Genomic DNA, 14,722 nt, shown 5'->3' with positions numbered 1-14,722 from the left:
CAACAGGAAAGCGAGCAGGGAGCACTTCTTTAGCGAACAATGAATGAGGTGAAGCAATATGAATGAAACACCATTTTTTTCCATTAATCTCTATCTTTTACACTTAAATGATTTCTCTTTGTACATAAGCCATTAACAATTGAAAACACCGATTTCTTGAAAGAGGCGGGCTTTTTGGGACATCTCCTCCCAGCCCCCAACAAAAGGGATGTTCCATTACAAGCACACCTAACAGTAGTCTTCCAGCCTAAGGTTTAAAGTTCAGAATTTTGTTTAATCAGAAAAGCACCAGGCTTACTTTCACTCTAGAGGGCATATTAAAATTCTTTTCTGCCATCAAGATAAAATTACTATAGAAGTATTAGGCAAATAAGAGCTGCTTCACTATTAAAAATCAATTTATAAAGGGAATGTGCTGGTCGAGAGGAGATGGAAGGGCAGTTTGAGAACACAGCTCACAGAGCTTTACACAAAAGGCTTCTGAACACAGTCACCGGGTCTTTGAAGACCTTTAAACACAATGAAGTGTTGGGGTTTACTTTGTTTGACTCAGGATTAATCCTGTCCTCTCTCCAGGTAAGAGGGCAAAGCCTGGATTCTCCTGTATTCGTGTCCCAGCAAGCCCAACTTCACTGTTTTCCACAAGCTGGAGTTAACAAAGCTGGTGTATAATGATCGTATCAAATGATACTTCTATCATAGCACAGATAAAACACGTTTTTGAACTTTGGTCCTAATTAAGAATGTCATACATGGGAATACCATTTTTCATACTCTGCTTCTTTAATAATACACGGTCCAGCTGTACGTACTTTATCCAAATATAAGAACACAACACAGGTGAATAAAGTTTCCCATTTCAAACTGTGCTTTATTTTATTTAAATAAGATATTTAAATGAACATTTTAAACAAATAGTCAGCTTTTTTTTTTTTTTTTTTTTTTTTTTAAGTTTCTCTTCAACCCATAAAACCAACAGCTATGCAATGAAAATCAAAAGGGTATGCTATTACTATATAGCCCCAGGTAGTATTTCACGTAGCTACTCTGAATGCAGTAGCTTTGCCTTGACAAACAGCCTCATTCACATATAGAAAAACAATATATAAGACTTTAGGCTCTGGAGACGCAGTGCTTAAGAAGGAACAGCAGGAGAAATACTGCTCTCCTCGGCTGGCAGCATTTCAGAAAGACACAAAGGAGGGCATAAATACAACATTGCTGGATAAAAACTCGGAAAATGACACCTATATTGCTATTGACTATACTTACATGAATAACAATGATTAAAAGAAGTGCTAGGAGAAGTTTCTAAGCCTTAAATATGGAGGGAAAGGGTTCTGGGAGAACAAAAGTTAAGTGGAACAACACCACCACAGAGAGAACCATGAGAAAAGGGAACTAAAGCCGTCATCTCCCAGGAAAATGAATGGATAGGAGAACACATCTTCTACCAAATTGGATATCCAAACCTTCAAGAGCATTTTATGCTTGCTCACGCTCGGTGTCTGTACCCAAGCACGGTACAAAAATCACACCTAGCGATATTAACTGCTGAACTGTCCGAATGCACTTGCTCCACACATCTGACTCCCAATCACCATTTTGTACCAAATTCATGTGGGTTTCAAGGCTTTGGACTTATCTTTTCCTAACAGTTGTAGTGCTGAAACACCATTTGTTTGGATACTAACATACTGTGGCTGACGTGGCATTTCGGTACCAGGAGGTAACAAAGCACCCTTCCACATCTTGGTGCATCTTCCCAGGTACATCTGGTAGGAAGAGGCACGCACACAGACTATTTCTGCACTTATTTAACACAGTATTGGCATTCCTCACATTTTTATAACGATGACCACTTGATGTATTTCACTGCAGGTTTCTGTCTGAACAAAACATCTGAAATGAGCGGCTCCGGACCACCTGACGTAGCACTGGCTTCTCCACTAGGACACTACAGCCAACAATGTAAAAATAGCTGGCAAAACCCAGCAGAGCCAAGCTAACAATTGTCCCTTCAAACCTGTAGCAAAAAGTCAGCATCACAATTCACAGACATCTTAAGAAAAGAGCCCAGATCAATGAGCCCTAAAGGATTTCTGGAGCTGTAAGTTCGTTTGGGCTCCCTTCCATTCAATCTGCCTGCTCCATCCCAAGTAGCCCGACATACTACTGTCAGCCTTCATATCGTGTGCCAGACAAACATAAAAAGACTCTCCCCAAAAGTCTGTATCGTGAGGCCTTGTGAACAGAGTAACGTGCATTGACGAGGCAGATCGATCTATTATTTTAAGGTTACATTAGCATTCAGGTGAACCTGAACCCTCAGGAGGATCTGGGAGTTTATCATTCATAAAGAGAATAAACAGTTTGAAAACATGCAGGCAAAAAATTAACATTTCGAATCAGCAGCTCTATGAGAACAGATTTAACATTTTAAGTGCGAAGTTTTAGATTCAGTAAAAACAAACAACACAGTGGAAACTTCTGTGCATAACTGAGAAAAACCCACAGCATTTTGTATTTTTGCATTTTTTTCCTTTATACTTTCGAAGTACCAATTCAGCAGAAAGCGAAAATGGAACTCGGGGCTAACTGGAAGCAACAGGGCTTGCAGCTGCCTCCTTGGCGTTCAGACAGAGCTTGCCACAATCAGCTAACCAAAACCCTTCATTTTCACAAAAAGAACCGAAGAAAGCCTGCAAAGCTTCTCCTCTTAGACCGTGTAAGTAGTTGCACACAGCAAGTTGTGTGTGCTTGGTGTTGGGGATACACCAACTCACCTGACCCATGAATGCAACTGATTTGATTACACAGGAGACCTTTTTAGGACAAAATTTGTCCTTTTTAGGACAAGATTACAGGAAGAGAAAGTGAAAATTAGGTAACAGGAGGAATAAAAAACAGCATTGCTCACTGCCTCTACCAACAGTGCATGAGAGTACAAAGAACAGCAAGCAAGAGAAGGTGCCAACAGAAATTCTCAACAAAGAATAACAGCTGTAGATCAATACAGAAAAGCAGTCACGATCTAGGGCTGAAAAAAGGGGCTACAAAATTAGAACAGTAAGTATATCAAATTGTATCTTATGTGAGAAGATACAGCATTTGACAGATTACATATTTACAACTCAGCATATGGGTCTTTTAGTTTCCTAAAGTAAAAAACAAACTCACAAAAACCCTGAACTTGCTATTGAGAAAAGCACTCAGTGAATTTGGAATTACTAGGCACTGAGCTGGAAAAAAAGACTTGGTAGCTGTACACAGGACAGCTTGCTCAGTAACCTACAGCTTCTTATCTTATGCCTCCACACCGGCTTGATACTTGTCCAAATGAAATTTTAATACATCATCTCTCAATGCACTCCTGAATTAAGCCACGTGTTTTCATAAGATGCATCCAAAGACTCATTAAGGCATCCATTAATTTACAGAAGTGAAAATACGAGGTGACTGCCAGGATATAAAGTGTTCCTGAGACACCTCCAGCATGCCTTTGGAAATGGTTCTTACAGATTATGATGGAATACAGGGTTCGAGCTTTAGTATCTGATGAGCGAAACTGTCCATTTCTTATAAAAAGGCACAATGTAACCGTTTAAGTTTATGGATGACAAGATTGGAACCCTTTTTTTCCCCCCTCAGGATTTTGAAAATGTTAGCGCAATGGGGTAGGTCTTATCGATGTGCTTTGAAGAAAAATAAAGGTAATGGTTGCCATTTTAAAGTTTTACTGTCATATGGTCTTTGCGATGTCCACAAACAAGAATTTTACTGGATACCAGCTATTCAGAAATCAAAATTCAAGTAGAAAGCACTGTTCTTCATGTATAACTTGATTACTCAGAACATTAGCTGGTTTACCTACTAAGCCTTTATAATTGTGAACCTGAGGCTATTAAATTTAAGCACAATCAAGAGGAAAACACACGGCTCGTCGGAGCTAGTCCTCTGACCGGTCTCGTACAGTCTTGAGTATTGAGGCTTCCTCATATCCTTCATTAAACAGTTTCGCTTCCCTTCCCATCCCTAACACACGCTCATTAACTCACTGTTACCATTTGTTTACCGACAATTTTTTTTTTATATATAAAAAAATGAATCATCTTCTCTGCTCAGTATTGGTCCCTTTTAGTAGCTTGATACAGTAACAACAGTTACTCCCAGAACAATTTTCTTTTTAAAAAAATAAATAATTTGAAACTTCTACGTAACATTTACAACAACAGATTATATCCTTCTTACTGGAATCTATTATCTATTTCCTACCTGTGGAAGATCCAACTATGCTAAATTATTCAGTAGTACAACACACAGAAACAAGGTTTAAAGGCACAGTTTTTTTCAACATAATGATGATCCCTTATCGAGGCATTCCTGGAAAGTGATAATGGATTCTGATCCTTCAGTTCTCCCAAGCTCCTCAGTCCACAGGAAAGGTTTGGTTCCTTATTTCTTCTTAACTGATGATTACCAATCACAATACATTTCTGCTAGTCCATGTTACAAGAATGGAAACGTTGCAGAAAAATAAAAACTCCAATTGTAACCCAACTACTTAAAACATATCCCCGTGCCCTGTACTCACGACAGCACTTCCAATGTTAACCTCCATTTACAAATGCAATATGGAAGATAAAATCATTTTTTATTGTACATCTCGAGCTTTCTGTTTTAGTTTATCCTGCTGATTTAATTTATATCTAAGTGTGTAAACAGACAACTTTTTTCCACTAGTTCACCGCTGTGAACAGTGTGACGAGGCAGACCTGCAGCTTACCTACATGCTCAAGAGCATTTGTAATGCATAGACAGGTCTCAAACAAGAAAAAAAATCCGAATTTCCCTTCTTCACATATTTCGGTTTCTCTCCTGTGATCCAAAACCAGCCTGTGTATAAATTCAGACCATCTGCATCAGCGTCAGGTGATTCCAAGATGACCCCGACTTAACAATTCACTTGGAAATAGCATGAACTATTCTCAGTGCGGCACTGGATTGAACTACCAGAGATGGGTGTAAACCAAGTTCCTAAAACCAGATGGTATTCTGCCCTCTAAATTTAATACTAAAGCGCTGCTCAAATACAGCATTAATGACTGCTGCCATGCTGGAGGAATCTCTTCTGGGTAAGCCTGGAGGTCACAACCACAAAGAGCCATCCATCTCTCCCGTGAATTTGCAAGGGGTATCTCAAATTTCTCCGCTAGTAGCTGTCTTTCCCCAAAATTTCACTTACATTTCTAGTTTGTCCTTGAATGTTCAGTAGTGCTGTAGGTATGTAAGCAACCACATTTGTCTTCAAAAAGAGTCTGCAGTTTTCACTGGCATGATAAAGTACACAGTAATAAACATTTCCAGCCATTATCGAATTCAAACCAGTCCAACACGCAAGCTACACTTTTAAAGCTGCTTGACTTGGAAGGCCAAATGTTTTTACCTAGACAAATGTTTAAGCTGTTGGGTATTTTTACCCCACACAGCAGCCATATATACACATGTTATCAAGCAAAATGTACCAAAAGTCAACTCCTTGTTTCATCCGTTGAGACAGCTCAGTCAAATATATATTGCTTCAGAACTAAAACAAAACTCTAAAGGAACAAGACGTGTTTTTAAAAATCAAATAGTTTATGTATTACGGGAACTTCTGCTTCGTTTTGTACTCCATGAATCATACTTGCTCATTTAAATTCATGACAACATCTGTGACTAAGGGAATGGATTCTGTGACTATGCATAGAAATGCAAGCTCTACTTTTAAATTGATAACAATTCTGACTATATCGCTTATTCTTTGTGTATACGTGTATATATATTCATATATATACACACACACGTAATCTTTCAAATTACTTTAAAGCTTATTGCGTCTTTTGATGAAAGCTAAAATGAAAACAAAAGGAACATTCCTCCAGAAAAGCATGTGAGTTTGCCCAGACTCTGGAAGTCTCTTCTGAAAAGAGCTAAGACTCAAAAATTAATTCATACCTTCCCATTCTGCAAAGGCAGGATTTAATGCAATTGAATTTTTCCCTTTTATTAGAATATAATTATTACCCAAAGGAATACCCTAGTATACTTGAAGATTTTTTCTTTATTTAATCTATGGGTTTGGTCCAGCTTCTAAGTGGAAGCGTAGTAGTCCAATCTGTTAATATATAAATCTGACAAATCAGCCTCAATCAGGCTGATTATTATAAAACCAAAAGAACCGACCACACTACACAGGCAAAACTATAACAAATTTTCGAAGCCAACCAGCCTAAAAATACAAGTTGTTGGAAAACAAGAAATAAATCATTTGCTATTTTGAGAAAGTGATAATGTTTGAAAATGAAAACCTGAGAACACCAAACAAAATTAAGCAAAATCTATGCTTATATTTAAATATGCCCAAGACAAGTGAACACTGTTCCAAAAGAACTGCAGTACAAACTATCACATCCCACTCCTTTCTGGAAAGAAATATGCTGCAGTAAGAACCCGTGTCACATAATTCATTTAAAAATTGATTTTAATTTTAGCACTAACAAAACATCTGAATGACAGCCCTACTCATCACTTAATAATTTCAGCTGAGGTACCCCGAAGTTCTCTTGCAAGTATGTTTGGTCCCATGGAGGAGCCGTACACAGGAAAGTCAGGCTCAGCGCTTCTTCAGTTCTGTTCTGTGCAGAAAGGCAGAGCAGGAGTTTCACGGGTAGGGTTCTCTGTAGAGTCACTGCCAACGGGGTCACCAGCGTGCAGCTTACCAGCAAAAGCCACTGCACTCACTGAAAAACGCTTTCCAGTGTTTAGAGTGCTGCCTAACAACAACAACTAAAAAAATGCAAAGTGATCTCATAACTTCCTGAATTACACTCAAATAATATGAGTAATGAACTATAGCAGATGCAGCTCTTGAAGACAAGACAGCATTAGTCGCCAGAATGAGCTAATGATGTCTCACTTTACTCAAGGAATTCAAACAGCTTCCCCTCCACAATCCCATCGTCTCGTTGGTTTACAACAGATGAAGCAATTGATAATCAGACGTTGAATAAATTTCTATCCGGTGAATTCACTTAAAATGCAGCAGGGTTTGCCATCAATTAACATCACAGCTGAGTATTTGCAATTACTGAGGATGGAAAGTAAAATTTTAAAAAATCACCCTGGCTTCAACAGAGACGGAATTTAATTAAGATTATATAAAATGAAATTACATCTCCTGTGCGACAGAGTTACCAAACAAACTCTTCTTCTGCAAAAATAAGCGTAGAACATTTTGGGGAATTGCCATAATAAGTTCACTTACTACAGATAACACACGGGGCAAGGAGTGCTGAAATCCAGACTCCTAAAACCAAAGTTCATCTACTAGCAGGAGGAACGCTTTCAGCAAATGGCAGCAAGGAGCTCCCAGCCGAGCTCCTCAGGGGACAGGTCATCACGAGGCTAGGCAAAGAGCTCAAATGATACACGTACAAGTCATTTTGCAGGATAGTAAAGCTCAGAAAGTCACCACAGGCCTTTTAATGCCTTCGTTACTGGAGTGGCAGCAAGGAAGAGATTCAAAAATAGTGAGTGATTTTACAAGATGGAAAAGTAGGGCTACAAGCACGGCAGTAAAGGAGAGGATCTTTAATCAGGAAAAGACTGGAACCCAAAGTAAAACAGACTCACAGTAACTGGGCTAAGTTTGGCAAATATGAGGCTGTGGAGACATCATATCCACATTTTCAGACATTATTGCGCTGACCACTTCTGGTTCATCATAGCACATTAATGTAGTGGTTTAACACATTCTTCCACCATGTTAATTATACTGAGCCCCCACTGGATGTACTTAAGCTAGCCAGACCTTAATGGACACAGAGCCTTGCTGCACCTCTAATTACTCATCTTCATCACTTATGCCAGTACATGCATTATCTGAAACCATATCTTGCTTTCTTTCTTCCTTTTTTTTTTAAAGCAATAATCTAAAACTTAAAACCATTAAGTCGGCACTCTGAATTATTGGTTTCAAAATCCCAGAGTTCAATGGAAGACCAGGAAGGGCACAGATGATAAAAGTAATTTATAATGCTATGGTTCTAAAATTTCTAAATCAGTTAGAGAAGGCAGCACTCAAGTATTCAAACAATGCAAAAAAAACAAAAGATAAGTAACTATACAACAGTAATAATCATTCAAGCCCATAAGGTAAAAGCTCTTACCAATATCAGCTGCATATTAGGAAGCTGAACATGTCAAAGGATTACAGAAAATAATGCTGCAGAAGAGTGTCACTATGAGAAGAAACAGCTCCACTATTGGAATAGACCTTGATATTGATAGCTCAACCTGAGATTCCCTTTGCTCAGTCACTCGCATTGTTTTTAAAGAAGCTATTCACTTTCAAACATGAACCTAAATTTTCTAAATTAGGATGAATAAAATATTTAGGCAACATGGTTATGTTAATACTGAATAGCAGAAATAAAAACCCATTTCATTGTAATACTGTGTACGAGTTATAAACAATACGGTTATTGTATAAATAAAATGACTGATATCTTTGGACACGGTTCAGTGTAAACACTGATTGTATAGAAAATAATGAAAATTAGTGAATTCATTCCTACCTTATTGTTTCTTCTATCAGCCGATCTGAGCTGAAAGCCAAAAAGAAAAAAACAAAGTTAAAAAAAGGAACGAGCACAAAAGTATTTTTGATCATTACATCAATGATCTCCATGATACAATCCTTAACAAATTTGCCCTTGGAGTATTTCAGGACTCTGTCACTTTTCCCTACAACACAGATGTGGTGGATATATGCAATGAGAGTCTCTGGAGAAGATGCACAGTGTCCCCTACCGCAGCACCAACTGTACGCAAGAGCAGATGCTCAGGAGAACACGAACTACCCTGCAGACAGAAAGGTGGAATGAGCTCCTTAATTCGTGGTTGATTAATGTTAACTGAGCCCAACATGTTCAAGATGCCCAGGACAGTTTGGAAAGGAGTATTAGAGAAGGAAGCAGCTCCTATTTTTGGTCTCTAATCCCAGTCGTTCCTTCCCACCCCCTCAAAAGAAGTAATTACAAATAAAAGCTGAAGCTTGGTTCCAGGTAATACCATCTCAAAACACCGCCTCAGAGCTAGTTTACCAAGTAGTATTTCAGGGTGGTTAGCAAGACAAGCTTTTTCTCTAGTAATACCAGCTGGATGAGAACTAAGTGATGCTTATGAGAAACAGAATCCACGTCATGTGTCAGAGAAAGACCTCGCTAACACGTGCCCCTTCCCACTGCTGCCACACACCGATGGTCTGTGCAGCACTGCTGGGAAAAAAAGCTGAAAATACAGCACTGCAGAAACCCCTTCATCAGAAACAGGCGTGCAAGATTAAGATGATGAACAGGATCCCCAGAAGACAAGCAATTTTTCTGTACTCACTACTCTTTGCAGTTTAAGGAGGAAATCAACCTGAGGGAAGCAAGTTTTATATAGTACTGCATATTGCTTCCAGCATTAAACTGGGAATTATTGCTGCCCAACTAAAAGGGTTAAAGGGGCACGAAAAAGGGCACGACCATCCTCATCCTCCATCCTCTGCATCCCAAGAGCTTTGCCAACTCACGAAGGGGAGGTCTCAGGAGCAGCAGCCTGACCTGCAAGATTTCATCACGCTCAGCAGCCTGGAGACCCCCTGGCGGATCAGCAAGCCGCGCAGTGTGTGCGTGGAACCTGCTGGGGGGGGAGATGCTGATGGAACATCCCTGTTTGTCTGCGGGAGGAGCGACAGCTCCCAAGTTGCTATTTCTGACTAGTCCAGGGCTTGAAGTTTGGAGACAGCACAGAGCGCTAAAAATATTTTGCCCAAGTTTGAGTTGAGAGGGACTCAACTGGGGCAGCGAACACCGAAAACACGAACTGGAACACGTCTTGTTCTGCTCCCGAAACGAAGCCAGGCTCCAAAGAGTCAAATCAGCTGCAAGTTAATCGGTTTAATGAAATAAAACTGTTTTCACTCCCTGTGTGGTATGTATTGCTGCAAGTACAGAGAACTGAAACACCAGAGGTACGCGCACAGAACGAACACAACCAGCCGCAAGTCTCACGGGATCTGATGCTGTCCCCAGGTCAGCAGAACAGAAAAGCAACGCCTTAAAGGTTTCTGTAATTGCTCAATCTCAGATGCACAATTAAACTGAGAATGCGATTTCTGTACACACATACCATCTCTAACACACTAGTGTATTGCGTGGTCAGTGCATAATAAGCCACAAAGCCATCCAAACACAGACTGAAGAGCAAGAATGTTGCACAAGAACGCACCAATTTTAAAAAGTTTTTTTTTTTTTTTTTTTTTAAGTATTAGTAACAAGAAGAGTTATCAGCTGTGTAGCCAAAAATAAAGTGCACATTCAAATTCTGTGGAACAAAACATTGACATGAAAGTCCTGTTTAAAAAAAAAAAAAAACAAACCTTCCCTGGAAAAATCAGCAGCAGCGATTTGTCCATTTAACTGATGACATTACCGTACTTTCATGTTGGTGAACTGAAGACGACAGGGAAGTTGAACACAATCAGAGACCTTAAGTGAACCAGGATGTTCTCCAAGGTTTTCAGAGCACAAAAATTAGGCTGGTCACTTTTCAGCAGAGACACTGCTATTTATCTTAAATATAGCAGTAGTTAGGCAGTCTTATTACTTAATCAAAGAAGTAAATCCAAAAAGTATTTAAAGCTTCAGATTCAATCATACTGTATTATTTTGTTTATATGTGTGATACGCATGTATAAAAATAAAGACTTAAATGTGGCTATCTGTAAGATGCTGACAGGCAGAAGTTAGTAAGATGTACAAACATCTTATGCCAACAAACATCTCAATACCAACAAACAGATTAGATGCGAATGCCATCACGAGACATTTAACTGGTACTTGAAGTCACAAGATTGATGACTCTCCACCTACGTGGCAGTCACACCAACCATTTAAAAGGATGAGGTGCATGTGAATTTTCTTCAGAACAACTGCTACACAGGTAAGGGCAGATTGAACTCACTGACATATTCCACTTAAATAAATAGCTGCAAAGGACAGAGATTTACCAAGCACATCTTTCATTATGTTCTTCCTACATCATCTTTTGAAGGCCCTAAGAGGACACCCCAAAAAAGGCTCCGCTTGCGAGCCTCCAGCAGGCGTACAAACTCCTGCAAAAGGTGACAATGCCACCACCTATGCATTTTCCTGCTCCTCAGCTGCCGAGAGATTAAGAGGCATTTTGTTCACTGAAATTTTGGTATAGACAGCGTGAGCAGGAGCAACATTTTTCAGTAAAAGTCCATGCATCACAATCCTTTAGACTTTGGTTAAACTTAGCGCTTCCTGAAAAAGCTGAGTTTAAGCAGAAATCAGACGTTCTTCTAAGGGCAATAACGTGCACTCACACAGCATCTGAGTCTTTCAAAGCTCTTGGCAAGTGCTCACTTACAGCGATATCCAGAGAGAAGCAGGCATTTGTTTCATCATCTTACAGCTCCCAGTTACTGAAAACAACAGCAGGTTTCAGGAAAACCGGCAGCCCTGGAGACCGTGGGGCCCAGAGACCCAAAGCAGCACCAAGGTGAGATGAGTACCGAAGAAGTTTGTGAATCTCTACGTATTAATATCCCGTTTCATACAAATAGTTGTTATAAATAACATTCCTGTGGACATTACCTTACGAACCTCCAAGCCAGCAAGCGGTTGTTCTGGGCAATATTAATGTGAGCTGCCATATGTTTCAATAAGCTATGCGTTTTCACCTGTCGAGGCAGATGGCACTTGGACAAAGTCGTTTAAAAATACTATACGAAGGGAATGCTCAAGGATGCTGAGGTAATCACCTGCTATAACAAAGGGCACAAATCCAACAGCAGCCATCATGCATATGGAATAGCCAGGCCTCGGTGCAACTGTTATCTTCAGAAAAGATTGTGCAGTTCATCATGTAAGTATGCAGACAGCTAAATTAATCCAGAGGAAAAATTAAGTGAAATATGCTTCTAGGATAGACAAATGTGTCCATTACATCGAGCTTTTGAAAATAAAGAAAGCATTTCATTTCCTTTTTTCTTTAAACAAACCTCCATGGCAGTAGTTACAATTGAGTAATTCAGATGATTACTTAGGCGAGGACTGGGCTTCTCCCACACCCACAGATCTTACAGCTGACTTACTGGTAGATACCTAGTACCCGAACTTGTCAGAGAAATAAGATACAGCTCCACGGCTCCTCGCACACCACTCATTGCACAATGCACTTTAATCCCTTCAGATAAAATTAAGGGCAATGAATTTCAGGACCAACATTATAGCAAAGAGTAACTCACTGCAAGATTAATCAATAGCCTTAGCTCCCTCAAGCTGCTTGCACTAAATCTTTTTTATTTTCACGGTCCCGGATCAGCAGGCAACGTGGAGCTTTACGGAATGCAAATATCACGGAACATACCTGATACTCTAACACAAATACACAGACTATGATGAAACAAATCAGACCTGTACAGTCAGTTATTTCCGCCATAACCATTCCTATCTCACAAGTGAAACACTGGGCATATGCACACAAAAAAACCGCTCCAACTCATATTTTTGCTTGCTATCAAGATTCCATATAACTGAACACATTCAAAAGATCATTAAGCTCTTCACATTTTTAGAATATATTTTTTTCCTGTGACAATGAACAAAATATTCCAGATTTGATAAGGTTCATATCAAGCTTGCTTCACTTTAGTGTCCAAGAGAGTAAATTTCGCTGGAGCTGCTTAGCTTGTTCGGACAGCCTCCCACAGCTGCTAATGAAGACAAAAATTGTGGCAGAAGCCTACTCATTGTCTGGCATCCAACACAAGAGCATGATGAGACAAAAAAACTGAAGATATGCAACACCCAAAGAGAGAACAATTTATAGTAGAGGACCATGTAAACAACACAAAATTCACTGCCGTGTTTTTAGTAAAGTGCAGAGGGAGCACCTGCCAGGAGTGCACGGCATACAGCAGCAGAGAGGAAGAAGAACACATCTGCCTACAAAGTAGGCATCTTAAATTTCTAGAACGAGAAGAGCAGATTGGCCAAAAAACGAAGACTTGATGTAAAATGGGTACTGTTTGGGACGAACAGCTTGTGTACAAAGACCTTTCTGAAAGCAGAGATAGAAAAGTTCGAGTACCTACACAAACTGCCATCTCCTGCGGGTTGCCTTTGTACGTTAATTAGGGCACAAATCTGGATGCTACAGAGATGCGATGTTTTCACACTATCTGTTGCAGGAGCCAAATGAAATAAGAGTCTACAACAATCAAACAAAATCCAGCACAAGCCTGAGCATTAAGTCAATGTATAGATTTGCCCCAAAGGAACGAATTGCTGACAGCATCACACTTGCAAGCTCTAAGCATATAAGCAAGCTTATTTCTGCAGATCATTGTACTGGGCAGTGTGACGCTCAGCAATCACTTTCAAGAAGAAAACGGAGTAGCTGCAAGATTGGAAAAGAAAAAAAAAAACACAATAGCACATCACCACGTTGCTTTTAATCAATACAAGCAATTTGTTAGATCTACAATGAAAGGCACTGGAACATAATCCATTGCTCTAGGCAGAAGTTAACCAACATAATTTGGTGTTGAATTTCCTTCCAGATGCCTCACATATACCTTGTACACGAGCAAACAACGTGCAAGAGGTTAGAGACAGGCTTTTCACAGCAGGCAAGAAGCTGACAAAGGATTTCCAGGAAAATAAACTAGGGGCTGATAAAAAAAAAATCATTAAAGCTGGACTCCTAGCTACACCACTGAGTAAATACCTCAACAGCTCATCGATTACAGCAAGAAGAGCCTTTTGAGTTGGAACTTAAGCTAACACACACCTTCTCTGCAGCTAACACCTGCAATCATGTCTACGCATGGACTACAACTAATAAAAAGATTATTTTTTCTAACTCTGCTTAAAGAACGATTTAAGGGATGCAAGCGAAAATCAGGGGAAGCCCTCCCTTTAGGGTGGAGTTGCGAGTTGCTTGAACCCAGGGATCCACCTTCACACACAGGTTGTTTCTCCTGGATATCCAAATGGTCTGCGTCTCCACTGAGCTCCGTGGACTTGCCTGCAAACTATCAACAGAGCAAATAAATGTTTCTGCAAAAAGAGGAGTTAGCCAAGAAAGCTCTTTGGCACACAGAGAGACTTCTGGGGAGAGTGCCTGATGTTTGAGCTTCCCAGGAGGGCGAGTAACAGCAATACTTCTTCCTTTAAAGCAGATCTATAAGGAAGTAAGAGGCTTCTCGATAATCTGCAGCATACAGTTCACCCAAAGTTAAAAACCTAAAATGACAACAGCTCCCACCAGCTCAATGAGGCGCAGCAGCTGGCTGCCTATTAGTAAGCTTAAAACCAATGCCAGGATGGCACCAACGGCCACGTAACGAAGTTTCTAGAGGCTCTCTGTTCACGGTTGTGAAAGTTCCTGGACAGACTGACCCTCCCGTGTAATTGCTCCGTATTACCCATAGGAACAAAGTTAAATGAAAGGAGAGGGGCAGGCCTTACTGTAAGTCATTATCAGTAACCACAACTGTCAGAACGGTTCCAGTAACTTACTAATGGACTATATCGGCATTTCCTCACATTTTACATGCTGCATGCAGAACTAGCATCCAGCAGCAGTGCTGCGTGCATTA

At 40.0% G+C, this 14,722-nt stretch overlaps 1 protein-coding gene across 2 annotated transcripts in view; it reads right to left on the bottom strand.

Moving 5' to 3' along the window:
• Positions 1-14,722, bottom strand: part of GOSR1 (golgi SNAP receptor complex member 1) — a 31,804-nt gene that overhangs the window by 3,225 nt on the left and 13,857 nt on the right. For both annotated transcript variants that reach the window (XM_066979436.1, XM_066979437.1), the window contains exon 7: positions 8,619-8,648. In XM_066979436.1, coding sequence (XP_066835537.1) covers positions 8,619-8,648 — 30 coding nt within the window. The remainder of the gene's footprint in view (positions 1-8,618; positions 8,649-14,722) is intronic.

Source organism: Anser cygnoides, chromosome 18, assembly GCF_040182565.1.
Source record: "Anser cygnoides isolate HZ-2024a breed goose chromosome 18, Taihu_goose_T2T_genome, whole genome shotgun sequence".
Lineage (NCBI taxonomy): Eukaryota > Metazoa > Chordata > Aves > Anseriformes > Anatidae > Anser > Anser cygnoides.
The sequence above is the reverse complement of the archived record's forward strand: the minus strand, read 5'-3'. Positions and strand labels throughout refer to the sequence as shown.